The sequence below is a fragment of the Spermophilus citellus genome (genome assembly GCF_964194105.1).
Source record: "Spermophilus citellus genome assembly, chromosome: 7".
NCBI classification, from domain to species: Eukaryota; Metazoa; Chordata; class Mammalia; order Rodentia; family Sciuridae; genus Spermophilus; species Spermophilus citellus.
Window position 1 is genome coordinate 162,277,398 of NC_138188.1, and position 18,672 is coordinate 162,296,069.

The 18,672-nt window shown below is 60.0% G+C and overlaps 1 protein-coding gene across 5 annotated transcripts in view; it reads right to left on the reverse strand.

Annotated features, from left to right (window-relative positions):
• PRDM15 (PR/SET domain 15) overlaps positions 1-18,672 on the reverse strand; it is a 48,763-nt gene that overhangs the window by 20,273 nt on the left and 9,818 nt on the right. For 3 of the 5 annotated variants that reach the window (XM_081302385.1, XM_081302388.1, XM_081302386.1), the window contains exons 3-14: positions 18,290-18,383; positions 16,613-16,766; positions 15,838-16,090; positions 14,216-14,317; positions 9,371-9,607; positions 7,944-8,073; positions 6,952-7,133; positions 6,732-6,826; positions 6,347-6,434; positions 5,560-5,619; positions 2,359-2,526; positions 142-236 (exon numbers count right to left, since the gene is read on the reverse strand). In XM_081302385.1, the coding sequence (XP_081158511.1) occupies positions 142-236; positions 2,359-2,526; positions 5,560-5,619; positions 6,347-6,434; positions 6,732-6,826; positions 6,952-7,133; positions 7,944-8,073; positions 9,371-9,607; positions 14,216-14,317; positions 15,838-16,090; positions 16,613-16,766; positions 18,290-18,383 (1,658 nt within the window). The remainder of the gene's footprint in view (positions 1-141; positions 237-2,358; positions 2,527-5,559; positions 5,620-6,346; positions 6,435-6,731; positions 6,827-6,951; positions 7,134-7,943; positions 8,074-9,370; positions 9,608-14,215; positions 14,318-15,837; positions 16,091-16,612; positions 16,767-18,289; positions 18,384-18,672) is intronic. The other 2 variants (XM_081302389.1, XM_081302387.1) reach the window with 1 other exon arrangement.

Sequence of the window (18,672 nt, forward strand, 5' to 3'; positions counted from 1 at the left end):
GTGGGGTGAGAGGACAGCTGTTAGACCCGAGCAGCAGCCGCCGCCCTCAAAACTCCCCGAGGTGCTCGGGCCAGGCAGCCCTGGGCCTTAGTCAGGAAGCCGCGCCCGCCCTCACGGCTTCATGCCCCTCGCAGACATTACCTTGCCACACACCGGGCATCCGGAGGGCTCCTTCTTGTAGCGCACCAGGCTTTCCCCGCCAGCCTCCAAGTCCTCTCTCTTCACCCGCCGCACTCCTGAAATCCCCGAAACCCCCACCAGGCAGAGTGAGCACACAGGGAGCAGGTGGGGTGGAGCAGGGCCGGCCCTCCCAGCTGGACAGTGGGCAGGAATGCCCTCAGAGGACGGACCAGCTGCCTACACACCGGGGCACCAGCAGCAAACAGCAGCTCCTGGGGAAGGAAGAGTGCTGTGCTGCCTGCGGGACTGGCAAGGGCCTCGCACACAAGGCTGCAGAGCTTGGGCACCCAGCGCTGGGCCTCAGCACACAGCTTCGGTGCTCTTGTGCCAGCACCTGATCCGAAAGCTCGAGGCCGAGCGAGTCCTGCAGATGGCTGTAAGCAGGCCGACTTTCATTTTTTTTTATTAAAAAGATACTAATTTTCATGTCTTCCAATTAAAATCAGTCAAATCAGGATCAGAATTAAAAAGTCAGCAGGTAATAAAATCTCTGGTTTTAAGGAAAAGTTTTCAAGACCAGGGTTAAAACAGACTTTTTTGCCAGGTATGGTAGCACATGCCTCAGCAATTTGGGAGGCCGAGGCAGGAGGATTTAAGTTTGAGGCCAGCCTTAGTAACTTAGTGAGGCCCTAGGCAACTTAGCAAGACCCTATCTCAAAATAAAAAATTAAAAAAGGCTGGGGATGTAGCTCAACGGTAAAGCACACCCGGATTCAATACCTAGTATTAAAGAATAAACAGAACAGACTTTTAGAGGCACTGTGACATTTAATTGAGGTCCCAATATTTGGGAGGCTGGGGCAGGAGAGCAGCTGGAGCCCAGGGGTTCAAAACAACATGAAATTCAAGTCAGAGCTCATGTGAAACAGGTCATTTCTCAACCAGAGAGAAACACGTCCTTAGCTCCTCGGGTCTTGAGCCACGGGCAGAGCCAGCGCACACGCATCAGGCAGAGTCCAGAAGGCTCCAGGGCACAAAGGTGCCACGCCCGGGGTCTGAGGCAGGGTGTGGTCTAGATGAAGGAAACACCACCACGGAATGGCCTCAAGGCCACGAGCAGACGCCACAGAAAAGGGGTCTGGGTGAGGTGTGAGTTATGGCTGCAGCCCAGCCACCTGGACATGGGGACAAGGGACCTCTGACAGGGACCACAGTGGCAGGCAGCTGCCAGCACTTGCTCTGGGCTGTGCCCTGCTGAGAGCTGGTCGAGCAGGGTCTGGTGCGGCCTGACATGGACCTGGGGATGGGGCCACTGTCCCCATGCAGAGAGCCCGCGCAGCTGTGAAGCGCCCCGGAGGCCGGCTGCGGGTCTCTATGGAGCAGCGCAGGGAGGGCCTGCTGAAGACCCCCTGGGCTGCAGCCCAGCCTTGGCCGTAAGGGCCCGGGGCACACGAGGACACAGGCGTGCTCACAGAGCACAGCAGCCGCGGCTTCACCCCGGCCCCCTCACAAGTGCGTGGCTGCGGTTCTCCGTGACGCTCCAAGGGTCAGTGAGCTCAGCTCACGAGGGCAGCTGCCCCGCGACTGCCGGAGCGAAAACAGTGAAAACACCGACGTCCTGGGACAGGCCTCGGAGCCCTCGGGTCACCCCGGGGTCCCCCAACCAGCAGCAGCTGCACGGCGCAGAGGGCTCTTCCTAGGCCTGTGGCGGCTGGGCCACTGCTCGCCCCCAGCCCAGCTCCCTGGGTCCCATTCACCTGCTGCTGCCTCCAGGGTCCAGACTGGCCCTGTGGATGGCCCTTCTCTGGCTCTTCGAGCCCTCTGTGAGGACGGACAGCCCCAGGCCAGTTGTGCTGGTGACCATGAAGGCACAGAGTGTGAGGAACGAGGGACGGTTGTGGCCCCCCAACAGCGCCCAGCAGCTCTCTGCGCTGCACTCTGCTGAGAGCCCACCGGGCGCCTGACGGCCAGCTCCTCTGACCTGCTGTCCCACTGGAAGTACTGTCACACATGTTATAACACCTTTAAACCCTACGCACGAGGGTCCTCGGAGTCTCTCCAGGGCTCCTCTGATCACTCACAACACCACCCCTCCCCTTGGGCTCTACGTGCTGGCCGGGCCTGAGGAGCCACGGGGCAGGCAGCGGGCATTTCCGGGCACTGCCTAACTGCTTCCACAGAAGCAGCAGGACGACGCCGTGGCCCCAGCCCTCCCCTCCCGGGTGCCTGTGGGCCCACCTTCCAGGTGCCGCCTCTGGTGGTCCAGCATGACGTCCTTGCGGTAGAACATCTTGCTGCAGACCTCGCAGGCGAACTTCTTGTCCCCGTGCTTCTTCTTGTGCTTGGAGAGGTTGCTGTTGGTGGAGAAGAATCTGAAACACATCTCACATTGGAACGTCTTGTCATCTGTCCGGAGAGCAAACACACACACAAGGATCCGGGTGAGTAACTCCTGGCCCAGGCTCACGTGTGTCTTGGTGGTAGAGAAGGGCAGGGCTGGGGGAGGAGCCTGCCCAGCACGCGGGCCTCCCCACGCCGGGCACACGGCGAGCGCGTGCGCCCCGCAGCCCTCCTCCTTCCCAAAACTCGAGCCCTCCAGCCTGCGCCCTCAGCTCGTCCACCTGTACCACACAGACCCCAGGGGGCTGCCCTCCTCCTGGAGGCTCAGCCCACCTGCCCCCCACGGCGCCTCAGAGGTCTCCACTGTCCGCAAACTGCCTCCTAGTTCTAGGTCTCCCTTTAGTGGACAAATCACACCCACACACTCCCCACACTCTCCAAGCCCCCAGCGATACCCACACCCTGTGCCCTGGGTCCTAAATCTAGTCGCTTCTTGAAGGTAGCCCATCAAACAGCAGGTCCTACCCCTCAGCTCCCGAGTTGCTCCATGCCATCTCTGTCCCGTGGCACCCTCCCTCCCTCCACGTACAGGGCCCCGGCTCCTCTCAGTGAGCCCTGCAGAGCTGCCCTCCTCCCTATGCTGCGGTGCAGTGGACCTGACGCAGGTAACACAGGTGTGTGACACACGGGTCATCTCCTTTCTCCGGAGTGACGCACCAGGCTCCAGCCCACTGACCAATTCCCACACAGTATGTGTTGCCAGGCATGTCCCTGAGGCCACAGGAAGAGCCGCTGTGCTCTGCTGCCCCCTGTGCTGGCCCTGCCTGCTACACCGGAGCCACCATGGACCCAGGTGCTCCCGGGGCTGACGTCTGAGCTGGGTCACCTGCCCTGGGCCCTGGGGATGCAGAGTAACACCCTGGCCTCTACCCACTAGATGCTGCATTCCCGCTGGCCCCAGGCAGCTGTGACGCCCGAGATGCCCCAGACGCTGCCCCTGCCCCCTGCTGTTGAGGCCTGCTGGCCAGGACATCTGTAGCTTCACTCAGGTAGCTCCAGCGGGCACCTAGGGAGGGAAGACCACACGCACCCAGGGTCACGCAGCCGCCCTTCCACCCCAGCAGGTAAAGGCACGAGGACAAGCCCTCTGGCTTGGGAGCCGAGGGGAGGGGGCAGTGGGGACAGCAATGTCTCTGTGGGCTCCATGCCCACCCGGGCCAGGAGAAGCTGTCAGGAGGACACTAGGCAGCCTCCCTTCCCCGCCATCACTTTCATGGTTAAGCTGGTCCCTCTTGAGGCGATGCACGGTTTCTTTGTGGCCCAGTACTGGAAAGCTTTGCCCCCTTCGGAGCCTGCTGCACGTGCACACTCATGCACCCCCTGCAGGACGCGTGTGCCCGTGACACGCAGCATTTTCACCATTGTTTCCAAGGGTGCTCGGAGTTCTACCTGGTTCATCTACCGTGACTCCGTGATACCTGGTACTGCAGGTGACTCAGCAACGCACTCCTCAGTGGGCAAGTTACCTTCCACTCACTTCCTAAACATGCATCCTCAGGAATGGGTACGCTAGGGACCCGCTGCTGTGAGACTTTGTGAGTCACATTTGTAGGTTGTTCCATTAAATTACCAAAGACACCCCCACACCTGGGCCTGCTGAGCAGCCCAGGGGAGCCTTCTTCATGGCAGTGCTGAGCAGCCCAGGTAAGCCACTTTCAGCAGAGGGCTCACTAATCTGGGGGCCTGGCACCCTGAGACACAACAATGCTGCGCTGGGCTACAGCATTCTCTGTCTCAGCTATGGAAAGAGACCCCCACTTCAAACCATCCCCTGAGCCCACAGTGTCCTGTGCTCAGTGAGGGCAGAGCTGGGGCAGAGCCGTCTGGACTCCGCCTCCTGACCCCCACACATGGAACCCGGACAGGCTCCGTGTCCCAACATCCATCCCTGCCCCAACGACCCCACTGCCAGGGAGGTCCACGCTTATGAGGTAATAAATGCAGCACTGAGGACAGACGCCTGGAGCCTGGGAAGGGTGCACCTGAGGGGACGTGGACTGCTAGGAGCCACCCTCTCAGAGAATGAGGGTCCCCCTGTGCCTGAGGACAGGACGTGCTCCTCTGCCACTCCCTAGCACCCTCTTCAGGTCAAAGACAGCAGTGAACACAGATAAGACAGCAACACCAGTCACAGCACAGGGACACAGGGACCCAGGGGACCCAGGAGGACACAAAGATGGGCCTGCTGGGCAGCTTGTGAAAAGCCTGCCAACCATGTCTTCAGTCTTTCCCTCACTGGACAAATCTGAGCTCAATGGTGGTAGGGATGTGCGTTCCCCTAGGGCAGCACCCCAGAAGGCCAAGGGCACAGAGTCGTGCAAATGAGCAGACCACAGGCCGCCTTCCATTTCAGCCATGGCTCGAACCTTGGAAATAGAGCCTCCAAGGAGGAGAGCTGCCCGCTGCCCACCTGCCCTGTCCTTTCTACACAGCCCACAGAGACAAGGTCGGACTCAGCAGAACTCTGAGCTGGCAGGTATCTGCTACTGCTCTGGTCACCTGGCTTCATCGGGTGCAGAAAAATAGAAGAGGACAGCGTCTCTTTCCCAGGCCTGACTGGCCAGTAGCAGAGTGAGGCTGGCCTGTCTGCCTGCCCGGTGAGTGCAGAGCAGGGACATCAGGCTGAGGCCTGCCATGCCCTGGCACACCTGAGAAGGGGGCTTTGAGTCAGGATGCAGCATGCTGGACGTTCACCAGGAAGCTTCTGGAGGCTGCACCTGCCCCAGACAAGAATGCTCCAGATGCGAAGGCCCAGAGAACACGGCCCCGCTGCCCTGCTCAGCCTGACGCAGCAAGGAAGGCGCCCTGGGCCCAGGCAGAGGGGACAGGCCACGGTCTCAAAGCAGAATCTTCAAAACAGAAGAAACACACAGACAGACAAATGGGGAAGAGTGGCAGACACAGGAAGGACAGCCCGGCTGGGCAGCAGGGGCAACAGGGCTCAGAGACACGGCGGCTGGCCAGCACCCCAGCGAGGGCTCAAACGGAGGCGCGGACGGACAGCACGACCAACAAGAACAGGTGGGGTTGAGGGCTAACCTGGTAGGTCTCTAAGCCGATTGCCACGGGTCCCCCCCTCTCCCGGGTTTGCTATGAGTCCTAGAGAGAGGGAGAACACAAAGCGACAGTGACCCCCTCCAGCCCCCTCTGCACTGCCCACTACTTGGGCTTCCGCTGGGGCAACTGGGGGAAGCAGGGCTCCCCCACCCAGTGGGGTGCAGCCAGGCAGGACAGGGTGCCCGCCGGTCCCACAGCGTGGCTTCCCTCCTCACGGACGTGCCTCTGTGTTCACGTTTCATGGCTGCTGTGAGCACAGCCTGAGGTGTCCCGCCAGGGAGGCCGCCTCCCCAGCACAGGCTCCGCGGAGCACAGAGCTTCCAGCCTCTCACGACAATTACACGGTTTCGCTCTCCTTTTGGGGACTGGTAGACAGAGCAGGCTCAGAACCAAGTGACCTGGGCAGGGAGGCAGCAAAGCCCTCTGCTGGGTGCCAGCAGGGACACAGGCGAGACAACAGGTGGAAAACTGTCCCACAGGGGCGGGGCCCTCTCTTCCCAAGCCCTGTCCCCACCTTCCCGTTTCTCTCAGGGGCCCTGCTCCATGGTGGCCTTAGACAGGGGTCCCAGGAGCACAGGAAAGGACACACATCCTCTCTGGCCCGAGCACTTCTGACCTATCTCCAGAGTAAGTGGCGACTGCACCCAGGCAGAAGGAGCGGGAGGTCCAGCTGGCTGCTCGCTGCTCAGCACGGCCTCGCTTCTGAGGCTCAGCCTCTGCCCTGCTGAGCACGGGCCACATGGGATGGGACAGCCCCGCGCAGCCTCACCTGTGCGGCAGTTGTGAAACTCCAGTGCGCTCTCCATGCGGAAGGTCTTCCCACAGGTGCCACAACGGTACCGGTACTCGCCGTCCACCTGGTTGAGGAGACAACGTCAGCAAGGGAGGCCCACACGTGGGGCCAGACCACTCCCTCCTGGGCTGGCTATGCCACAGCCCTTCTCTCCTACTCCACCTAGGGGCTGTCCAGCTGCCCTGGAGGGAGAACCATGCTGGGAAACCAAACTCCAAGCACCCACCACTCCTCCCTATGCCCCGCCGACATCTACCAGGCTGGGCAGCTGGTGGAGGCCAGGGCCGGAGGACAGGGTGCAGCAGGACTCCAGGAGCCTCAGCTCCTTACAGCCTGTTCCCCAGGCTATCAGTCCACCCACCTCGTTCCTGCTGTGCTTGTAGGAGACGTGCTGCTTCAGGCTCTCCTTGCGGCTGAACAGCTTTGCACATTCTTCACACTTAAACAGCTTGTCACCTGAGGAACCGAAGGAACCAGGTCACTGCTTCAGGCACTCACCAGGCAGGCCGCCTGCTCTGCTGACGCCCAGGTGCGTGGGAAGCTCTGTGCCCCTGTGCGTTGGAACGTGGCCTGGCACTCACCGTGCGAGCGCACGTGCCTGCTCAGGTTGCTGCTGTTCTGGAAGACCTTGCTGCAGATGCCACACTGGTGCACCCGCTTGTGCTCCCCCAGCTGCCGCGCCAGCTTCCGCCGGATGCCGTGTCTGCTGGACAGAACCAGGCTCCTCTTGAGGGCGATGGTGCTGCTCTGATGGTGAGTGAACCTGCCCGGTCGAGACAGGTGGAGACTCAGCGCCCAGAGAGCACGAGTCCAGGTGGCCGTCACCTTGGAGGGGCTTCCCACCAACACCTGCCCGAGACAGAGACTGACAGAGAAGAGGGCAGGGCCGGCGCCACCGCAGCTCCAGGCGGCTCACAGGCAAGGCCTGGGCTTCAGGCAGCACCCACCAGGTGCCCTGTGACAGACACACTTCCTACTCTGCTGCCACTCGGGCCATCAGACAGCCCGGAGCTCAGGTGGAGCCTGGACTGTACCACCTGTGTTCCAGTGTCCCTCTTGGTCCTAGTCACAGGAGCCGGAGACGCAGAGATGGAGTGAGGCACTCCTCATGGGGATGCTCTCATGCCTTACAGAGGAGGCGTCATGGACAGACCTGCAGAACAGCAGGCTAGGTCCAGGGACGAGCACGGCAGGCTGCTGATGTGGACCGGGCACTGCGGGTGCCAGCAGCAGGGGGAGACGGGAGTCACAGGGGATGGGGACAGGGTTTCATTGTGGGGGACAGGAGGTTCTGTAGATGGATGGCGGAGATGGCCACAGAACACCTGCGCCTCCAGCTGAGCACTTAAAAGTGGCCAGAGTGGTGCGTTTCATGTCATGTGCACTTTGTCACCACAAAAAAAGCCTCAACTTCCCACAGTGGATGACCAGTAAGCTCCTGAGCTCCAGAACATTCTGATGCTTCCCAGGCATGCAGGGCTCTGAGGGCAGCCCGTGCCCACTCATGGGGCTCCCTGGGCGGGTAGCCACGGGGCGCTCCCCCCCGAGGCTGCAGAGTCCAGGCAGGACTTACTTTGGCACCGTGCTGACATCGTGTGTGTGAGGAGCCAGCTTTCCCAAAACCAGCTCCACCATCCGCTCATCTGGAGTTGCACTCACGGGCTCGTCTGGCGGGACCTCGGTGATGATCTCGGCCACATGCTCTGTGCAAAGGGGACATGACAAGCCACGTCATTCCCTAGACGGGGACAAAGCCCGTCCATTCCAGGAGCGTGTGTTCTTTATGACAGCAGAGGGCTGCAATGGTGGACCATTTGTTAAAGTTCAGAAAGGAAGAGAAGTAGGCTCACTCGGAGCCCCACGCTTGTGCCTTCCCAGTACAGAGACAGAACAGCTCCTGGACCCAGGAGCTTTGTCATGGTGGCTCTGTTTCAAAGCTACATCGCTGTAACGTTACCTGCCTCTCCAACACATTCTGTACAGATAATGGAATCTTTTAATTTATAAACTAGTTCAGACAAACGTAGAACTTTTAGAATTAGACACACCACCTGGAGAGTGTTCAAAAAGCAAGTAACCATTCTGTAAAAGAGTCAAATGTCCAATACCCACAGTGACAGGCCCAGGCCAGGATGGATGACACCTGGAAAGACCACGCCCAACGTGCCGGCACACCTCTCCAGCCACGAGTGACAGTGGGACACCCCTCTGCCCCTTCCCATCTTCTCCACCCCCCGGGAGAGCAAACTGTTCCTCCTCTGTCACTTCCAAACCAGCTGGGCCGGGTGGGGAGGACAGGGAGAGTGAGGACCACTCGCAGAGCTCCTCCAACTCCAGGACTTTCCTCGTTCACAAGAAACCCTGGGGCCGCCCAGAGAGTCAGAAGAACGTCCAGTCCCGTGGTGTGGGTGGGAGGGGCTGGCCTCTGACCACATGCCCTGTCCTCAGGCATGAGGCCACTGGGACTCTGCTGCAGCCAGCAGCTCGGGCAGAGGCCTCGCGAGGACTGCAGGGCCGAGCTCTGTGGAGGCTGCACACACGGGAAGTGAGGCCCGCATGATGAGCTCCACCAGGGCCGGCCCCAGAGGCCACGCACAGGAGTGGGTGAGCAAACTGTGGGCATCTGCACAATGGGCCAGATGCTGGCAGTGCTCAGGAGACGGCCACTGACAGCCTGATGGACAAGCCTCATGCCTGGACGCTTCTGTGAGAAGCTGGGAGTCCTGGCACGGGCAGCCTAATCCATGCCCAAGACCACAGGGGAGTGCTGGGAGGCCGGAGTGTCCTCTGTCCTGATGGCAGGACAGGTCACACGGTACGCTGGGTTGCCAGGCTCCATAAGCCTTTTGTGTACCATGTGTCACAGAGAAACTGCATTTCACCGGGCTGAGGGGTCGGGGCGGGCTCACAGTGGCAGTCCCCACGTGGCCTCTGTGCAGAGGGGAACAGGTGAGTGGTCCCAGGCCAGCGTGGCCACCCCTCAGCCAGCATGGCTCTCACCTGCTGGCTCTTTGTCCTCCACGATGACCAGAGGCTGCTCCGGCTTTGATGCTTTGGGTTTTCTCCCCCTTCGAGGCTTTTTCTTCTGCTCTTTGGTGGCCCTGCTCTGGACACTGGCACTCTCCGGCACTGCAGGGGGCTGCACCCGGGGCGGCTGAGGCTCCTTCTCTGGGGCGGCCTCATGCTGGCTGCCGGCAGGAAGGCCTTTCGCTTGCTCCAGGTGGCCCAGGAGATGCTCTGCAGGAGGGAGCAGCAGTTAGGAGCAGTGTGCCCGCCCTGCCCCGTCCTGTTCCCACAGTGGGCCCTCCGCACGGGAAACGAAGACCACATGCCACTGCACCCAACACAGCCAGCCCAAGCCTCCCTTCTCCGATGTGCCAGCGGCCGGAGCTTTTCAGACTCCGGAGGACTGTGGACTTGGGGTTTCAGAACTTCACAGCCTTTCAGAGGAGGGATGCCCAATTTATAAATCACGTGAGGAAGGCAGGGCAGGTTCACCACAAAGGCAGCTTTGCACACCATGAAAGCACACGCAGACACCGGCACAGAACACACGCACAGGGCGTCCTCTTCTGTGACGCAATTACAGGTGACACCTTTAAGCTCATTTTTATTTTCTATTTATTTTAGTTTTATTTTCTTATTTTTATTTTTAGTTTTTCTGCAGTGAATAAGTGGTACTTACTAAAAAGGTAGCATCTGAAGAAGACGATTAAGAAAAACTCAACCCATAATAAAATTTTCTTTAAAAACACTACATCAAAGCAAAAGGGCTTTGCTCTGTGTTCAACTTGGGAAAGCCTGGGAGAGTGCAGTGGGCAGACCACAGAGAGCACAGGAAACGGCAGGCAGGGATGGCACTCAAGGCCAAGGCGGCAAACCATGGCAAATGGAAGGCAAATGGCTCAGAGGAGCTGAGCTGCCGGGCACAGAAAGGAGGAGGAGGGAGTGTCCAGGGGACGAGGGGACCAGGCATATGCAGAATGGAGACCCCTCTGCAAACTTGTGCCAAAGACCAGTTTTTCCCATGGAAAACCTGAACTATTCTCCATGGGCACAGGCGTCGAGAGGCTATTTCTCCTCATTGGTTCAGTATTTAGAGGAACCTTGCAGAAGAAGCAGCCCCCAAACCCGGGTCCAGTGTAGGAAAGACAACAAGAAAGACACAGCCAATGTCACACAGCCAACCAGCAGGACAAGTGGTTGACACGCCCACCTGACTGAAAACCCGGGAGGCAGGTGCCCAGCAAGGGAAACGAGGCCTCTGCCCAACACAGAGAGGGAGCTGACAGCCAGAGCGTGGGCACATGCTGAATCAGAGGCACACCGGGCTGTGGCTGTGGGACAGGCTCTGAGTGCACTCAGGCCCAGGGGCCGGGAGACGCGAACTCAGGTCCGTAACACGGGCACCGTGGCACACCTATGATCTCAGTGACTCAGGAGGCTGAGGCAGGAGGATCATGGGTTCAAAGGCAACCTTAGCAACTTAGTGAGGCCCTAAGTCATTCAGTGACACCGTGTCTTTAGATAAAATATGAAAAAGGGCTGAGGGTGAAGCTCCTTGTTGAGCACCTATGAGTTCCACATGGACTGGGAGGCACAGGCTCAGTTGGCAGAGGGCCGGGGGCTAGGAGATGAGGGCTTCCCTCTCCCCCTTGCACCCAGGGGCAGCAGGCATTTGTGACATCTTCTGGCCATCTGTCAGACACCTTCCCTGTGCTCTGCTGCATCTCCCCATCTGTGCCCCACCTTCCCAGGAACCCCCTCCCGGACCTCTGCAGGTCTGCGGCCTGCTCCGGGGCAGTGAGGAAGCAGCAGGCGTCTGCCGTCCGGGGCTGCAGAGTTTGGCTGGAGTCACTCCTTCTCACCCTTCCCGGGGATCCTGCTGCCTTAACCGCCTGGACCTGCCCCTTCCCATCCGAGCACCAGCGAGCGAGGTCTGTTGCTGGAGCAGCAGCCCGTGGGAAGGTGTCCTCCTGTCTGGACAGAGGCCCTCTTTTTCCAGTGGTCCATCCTCCAGCTTCCGGGGGTAAATGACATAGGGGCTCAAATTGAAGCCCCTGCCCCGTGTGAAAATGCCCTTGTTCAAACCTAACCTGTAAGCAACACCTGGCTGGGAAAGTGTTTTCATCTGGGGCAGAGCAGGGTGACGCCATTTGGATTCTGTGTCATGTGTCGTTTGCCCTCTGTCTCTCTCTCTCTTAGGCTCTTCTTCTAATCTCAAGTTTTCATTCATCAGGTGCTGCTTGCCCCTCCAGCGTGGAACCCAGTCCTCAGGCTCTGGGCATGTCCTCTGCCCTCCCCTTCCCCTGACCACCCCTGGCCATGCAGGGCGGCTCAGGGTCCTCCAGCCTTCTCACCTCTTCTCAGGGCGTGCTGTCTTCATGCCCTTCCTCCTGGAAGACTCCCCCATGCTGTCCAGCACTGGCCATCAAGCCTCCTCTGCGACCACAGCTGTTCTCTCCTGTCACCTGCTGTTCTGAAGTCTGAGACAGCATGCTGCCCTGGCTTCCAGGTGCAGTGTCCACCACTCACCACCGACTGCTACCTCTTGGGGTTCTGGGCTTGGCTTGGTTTTCAGTTTCCTCAGAACAAGCCGTCTCAAAGGGTGGTTGGGGGGTCTTCTCTTGCACTCACGTTCCAGATGGGTGCATGGGGGCGTGGCTGGGCTTCCCTGCAGGATGGTTGGGGTGAGTGGCCATGTTTCTTCTTTCGGATTGGCCAGTTTCTCCCTAGGGATTCCCTCCCTGGAATGAAGCCTGGCTGCCCCTGTTCTGGGAGAAGGATTCTATTTTGGAGAAAGACATGAGGGAGAAGGCAAAGGGTCTCACATTTCAGGACTGAGACCTGCCGAGTCCCCGGGGCTCAGTTGCACTCCTGGTGTCCCCAGTCTTGTGTTCCTCTGTGCTGGCCCCTCCCGAAGGGGGACCCTTGGCCTTCTGCTGGGCTGACAGGGCAGTGATGCAGCAGAGGAATAGGGCAGCGAGCCAGGGCCTGAGCACGCCAGGCAGACTCCCAGCGACTGCCCTGTCCTCTCCTCCAGGCACGTGGCATTCCCAGCTGCCCACGCTTCTGGAGCGCTGTGGCAGGAGTGGATGTGCTTCCTGGGTCCTGGCCGGTGTCAGCGGCTCCTGCTGGCTTGGGAGTCGTCACCGTCCCACCTGCTAGCTTCCAGGCTGGCCTGCTGCCTCACGTTCCCCACTCTGTATGGACCCGTCATTTCCGCAGGATTCCAGAGGGCACTCAATTAGTGCACCCACCGATGCTCCCACCCAGCCAGGGCCTCGGTGGACTCCTGAGGCATGAGCAGGCTCCGTGGTACCCATGACAGCTGGCCCTCAGGGGAAAAGACGAGAGCATCTACTTCCCCAGTTAACAACTGCCTCTGGTCCCTGGCTCTCTGCACGGTGGCCTGCAGCGCACAAGCCAACTGCCTGAAGTCACGCTTCCTCCAAGTTCAGCGAAGGAGAAACTCAGAAGTTCAAGTTCAAGGTTGGTTTGGAAGTTAACCAACCTCCAGGACCCTGAAGCTGTAAAATTGAGCCTCCTCATGTCAGACAGGTGAGCCTCCCAGACACTGCCCCATGGAGGGCAGCTTCGGCACCATGTGGCCATGTGCCATGTGGCACCGTGGAGTCCTCGTGCTCCCTGTGACAAGAAGGCAGCACTGCTGGTGCAAACGCATGGTCCATCCTCTACAGACTGGCTCACCACAGGCTTGGACCTGTCCTCAGTGCCAGTCCACGGTGACACACAGGGCCCTCCACCCTCAGCTCCTGGGCCATCAGGTTGTCCACAGGACACCCCAAGAGAGGCTGCAGCACAAAGGAAAGCCTGTGATCCTGTAGGGGGTTCTGTAGGGTAGGCTGAGGTCAGCAGGGGCCAGGGGCAGGCTGGGCTGATGCACGACCTGGCAGGTCATTGTCCACTCTGGCCTCAGTGTGCTCATCACAAATGGGTGCCGAGCCATACAGAGACTGTTGGAGACCTCAGTCAATGCATGCTGGTAGAACTCTACCGCCAAAGTGGAGGCATAAAACAAGAAGTGCTCGTGAACCGAGTGAGCACATTCCACTCAGGGGCGCTGCCCCTGCGCTAGAGTCCCTGCAGCTGGACCTTGTCCATCTCAGATGGCACTCCTAGGAAGCTCAGAAGCAGTTGCTGCTCCCACCTTGCAACAAACACAGAGGCTTCTCACTAAGCCGAGTGTGCGATACACCATGGCCACGGTTAGAAGGCCACCCCAGGACACAGGACCAGGGCACCTAAGCCGGCAGCATCTGTCTCTAAGAGATGGCCACTAAAGAGTGGCCCCTTCCGGTCTGGGAGGAAGCCCCTCACAGGTTCCAGCACGTCCCAACCGCAGGTGATGAAGCAGGGGTCATCCTGCACCCCCAGTCCAGCAGCCGCCTGGGCCACGTCCTCACAGTCACCTCCGAGGCCCTGCCTCTGAGCACATCCCACAGAGAATACAAGGTCCTGAGAGTCCCCGGGAGGCAAGGGGAAAGTCCTCCCCGAGCAGAAGAGTGAAGGCGACCTGCGCAAGCACAGCCATCCTGTGGACAGGGCTCTAATCCATCCTGTCCCCGGGTAAGGCAGCCTGAGCAGACAAGCACCCTGCGGAGGAAGCAGCAGAGCAGGGACAGCAGGGGGGCCCACGCCCACCTCAAGCCCCTCAGCAGGCGGCTGTGTGGCCATGACAGTGGGGGGCTGACCTGCCCTGAGGAGGGAACACTGGGAAGACAGGACAGAGCTGGGACAGGCCGGGAGCCACGGGGAAGAGGTAGTGTGCACATGGCCCCCCCCACTGGCGGCCGTCCCCCACCTGCCAGCGGCTGCCCTTACCGTTGAGAAGCTGCAGCTCAAGGAAGGCGCTGGAGCACACCTTGCAAGCCCATGGGCTGCGCTCCGACTCCACGGGGCCGCTGTGCTCAGGGGTGCCTGCAGCTGAGACAGGAGCAGAGGTGAGCGGCCAGGGTCACGGAGCCCCAGCTGGGAGAATAGACCCTGGCGGGTGACAGTGACAGTGACTTGCCAACAGCAGCAGCCCAGGCTGCAGTCTCAAATGTCAGCTTTGTGCACACAGACCCCGTTTCACAGGTGAGGAACCAGAGAGCAGAGGCGGAGTCACAGCCACCCTCTGCAGGGTCCGCCAGCCGGTGGGACCAGGAGCACCCTTACAAGGCCTCAGGAAGAAAGTGAGCAGTGGGTGCACTTCCGTCCCAGCTCCCCAGAATGGGCACTCTCAGGGCAGCCCCAGGACAACCACAGGCCTCTCCTGACTCCTCTGCCGTGTGCCAGGCCACATTCCACGAAACCTTTGCCACGCCAGCAAGCAGGACACACGGCCGTCCCCAGCCAGCAGGACACACAGCCGTCCCCAGCAAGCAGGGCACAAGACTGTCCCATGTGGCTGCTTATGTCACGCCATGACTGTGCTAAGAAAGACCATTCTCAAGTGAGACTCCCTTCACTTTAGAGTAAGAAGGAGAGTCCGCGTCCACTCCTGGGGGCAGCCACTCCTCACGATGACAACAGGTACCCTGAGCTCCCTGGGCAGGGGTCCTGAGAGCCGTAGGAGACCACTGCTTTGCAGGTCAGAATGTCCAATACCCATAATCTCACACGGTCTCTTAAAGTTATGTGACGAGGTCCCACGCCGACAATGTGGGGAGGACAACCTGGAATCCCACCCACCCTGCTTCTGGGGTGGAGATGTGCCAGACCTGACCAGCACCAAAACTGTGGATCTGCTTCTCCAGCAGACACACGGGGCAGACAGGTTACTTGCATGGCACCTGCCGAGTCTTTCCTTGCACATACAAACTTGTACACACACTTGTGTACCTATGCATCTATGCACAACACCAAAACATGCTTGTGTATGCACCAACACACAGACACACGCCTAAGCACCCCTGCACACCTAAGATGCACACACCTATGCACCTACACACACGAAGACACGCTCATGCCTAGGCACCCCTGCACAGATGTGCACATGCCTGTGTACCACACACACCTAAGATGCACCCACACTAAGACACATGCCTAGGCATGGCACTCACACCTACACACATGTGCATGTGCGCACACGCAGTCCCCGAGGCAGGGTGCAGGCTGCTACTTGGGGCAGAGCAGCAAGACTGCAGCTGGATTTGGGGTTCTGGTGGAGGTTCCTTTCCTATTACACTGACCTTGGGCCCGTTCCTGAACCACTCTGACCTCAGGGATAAATTCCCCACACAGCACTGGGGGGACAGGTCACCATGGGAGGCCAAGCGCATGGTCATTGTCCCCTATCCTATCCAAGAGCCCCAATTTACCTGGAGGGGCTGAGGTGGCACTCCTCACCAGCAAGAACCACAGACCCACTGAGCAGGCCTCGCTGTGTGTGCTGCCCTCTGTCTACCCACCCGCCTGGCCCGCCCCGCCCATAGGAGCTGGGAGACGGTCACGGGACCCACCGTGGACACTGGTGCAGGCCTGCTTCAGCATGGGCTTGTCCATCTTCTTGGCGTAGAAGGCCGCATACCACACGCGCAACTCAGCGCCAGCAGGGATGTCCCGCGAGGTGGTGAAGTACACGTCACTGCCGTGCTGGAAGGCCGTCAGGTTCTGGTGCCCGGGCTCCACTGCCGGCCGCACCAGCATCATCCAGTTGCAGTCATCCTCGTTGGAGGTGTCGAAGCACACAGGGTGGCCGTCCTGCTGGAACACCTGGGGTGCAGCCAGGAGCGGGGTCTCAGGGGCCCGCCTGGTGCATCGCGCCCAAGGCCTAGGGGCTCCACAGGACCCGTGCAGGGGCCTAGGTGTGCAGTCAAAGGGAGACCACGTGGAAGGGGAGGATGGGCGGCCAGAGGCAAAGGAAGCAGGAGACACAGTGGGCGGCCCCTGTGTCATCAGGATACCCGAGTTCTACCTGGGACCCGAGGGGACCTCCTGCTCAGGGCCCGGGTCTGAAACAGCCCACAGCCTGGTGAGCGGACGCAGGCCGGGCAGGGGAACCCACGTGCTCTGTGGTTCCAGTCAATCCCACGGGGCAGGGCCCCTACGTTCTAGTTGACCATGGTCCCTCACTGAGGGAGACCCCGCCCCTCGCCTGAGCTTTTCCTGCAAATCCACACAACATCCCCCGGCTGTTTCCAAGGTCTGGAATCACTGGACTCAGCAGCCCTCGCTGGCCGTGCCCTCAGGAACGGTCACAAGCCCTCAGTCCTGAAACTCCTGCAGCAGCTTCACCTTCAGGGGAAATGCGGATTCCTTCTCCCACTTGGCCACCCTCCTGGACTCAAAGGGGCCAAACTGTGTCCGCTTGACCAGCTGCGTGACGGCGAACACGCCTTCCGCCCCATCTTCCAGACGTCGGATCTCCAGGTTGGAAGGCAGGGAGGACCTGGGAGTGAGAGGACATGACTCCTGGGAGGCTCTGCCTACCTGCCCCCTGGGCAGCAGCAGAGCTCAGGCCTGGGAGCTCCTCCCTGACCACCACCAGGTGCTGAGGTGACTCCCGAGACAGCAGCAGGAGAGCTCTCCTCAGCCGCTCCACAGCACTGCGGCCAGATCGTAATGACCCCCAGGCCTGGTCACCCAGAGACCACCTACCTCCAGGCCAGGCAGATGTGCCCGTGCCCACGATGTTCACCAAAGGACATGGTTAAGAACCCCACAAAAGACAGGGAGCCCAATTAAGATGGGTTGTTGCCTTCAAGGGCGGGAGGAAGAACTCAAAGGGGTTGGGCATGCCAAGGACCAGAATAGGGTACCAAGAGGTCGGGCCGCTCTCTCACTGAAGATGTGGCCTTTTTCCAACCATGTTTTTTACTGGTGCATCATAGCTGTACGAGGTGGCAGGATCTGTTGTGACGCATCGGTACATGCACACCACAGAACAGTACTCTTCCTGAGCACTGAAGTGGCCTTTTCAATTAACCGAGAAGGTCAAGGGCAGGGCTGGAGGAGAAGACCACATGAACTGGGGCTTTGGCATGGGACAAGGGTTGGACCAAGATGTGGCCAGAAGCACAAGTGGAGACAGGGTGTGAATGAAGCACAGATCCCGTGGGGGCAAGCGGGGGCTGGGCTGGTATGAAGAGCCCAGCTCCGGGGCTCTGACTGTGTGGCCAATGTCCCCCCTGGATGCTCCTGGACAACCGGCAATGCCCTGAGGGTTTGGGGAAGAGGAGAGTTGATCAGCTCTCTGCTTTGGGCAAAAAATATTCACCTCTTGTGTTTTGAATACACAAGTCTCTCTGAAGCAAAACAAATAAGTGGGCTGGGGTGGGGCAGCCGGGGGCTTCCAGAAACTGCACTGATGTGCCAATAGCCATTGTTTCAGCCTCACCACAAGCCCACAGCCTAGCCGTATCTTCTCTACATTTCAGAGATGACTGAGTCTTGGGAAGGAACACACCATGCCCAAGTTCACAGGGCTACACGTGGCAGACCTGGCATGGCCTCCCTTGCCCTGGCCCCAGGCGCACGGCCTGCATAGTGAGGGATGGGGAGCAGCTGTGGCCACAGACACCTCCACACACCTGCAGGTGCTTTTCCAGGGGCTGCCGTGGCCTGGCCTCACTGCCTGGCCTCCCTGCCCAGGCCGCCACCCAGCCACCTTGCCTGTGGTGTGCACCTGTCGATGGGCAGGTCTGGATCCAGAACCCGGGGGAAATCCCAGAAGCAGACCCACAGCTTGGCCACCACTGCTCGGGCGTAAAATGTGCAGCCTGCCCAGAGGTGGCCCGGCCCCCAGAACCTCCCACTGCGTGGGATGTGGCCTCTACTCCTGTGCTCACCCAGCACCCTGCTCACACTGCACAGGACTCACCCCCCTGGCTCCCCACTCCTGTCTATAGACACCCGCCCCACAGAAGACCCGCCACAGACAGGGCTATGAGGCAACTTAAGGCCATCACTCACCTTGCCCTGCTCAGCACGAAGGAGTCCTTGACCATGACCACTGGGCCCAGCTCAGGACACTCGGAGTCATGGTACTGGCTACAGTCTTCACACCCTGCAAACAGACACAGAGTGTCGGAGGGCACAGTGCACAGGGAGGGAGACATCTGAAGCCACGAGCCCAGGACGCAAGGACCCTGCAGAGCACGGCTCCCCTTTGTAATCCCCAAACAGAGCCTACACAGACACGCCCCTCCCCAGAAGAGCTCCAGCTCTGCATCCCAGTCCCACATCACCTCCGTGGAGGCCAAGACCAGGACCTTCCCAAGGGCAGGGTGCCAGAAAGTCCTGAGGACGGTGGGAGGCCGGGCAAGCACCAGCCTGCCTGTCAACCCAACATGCGT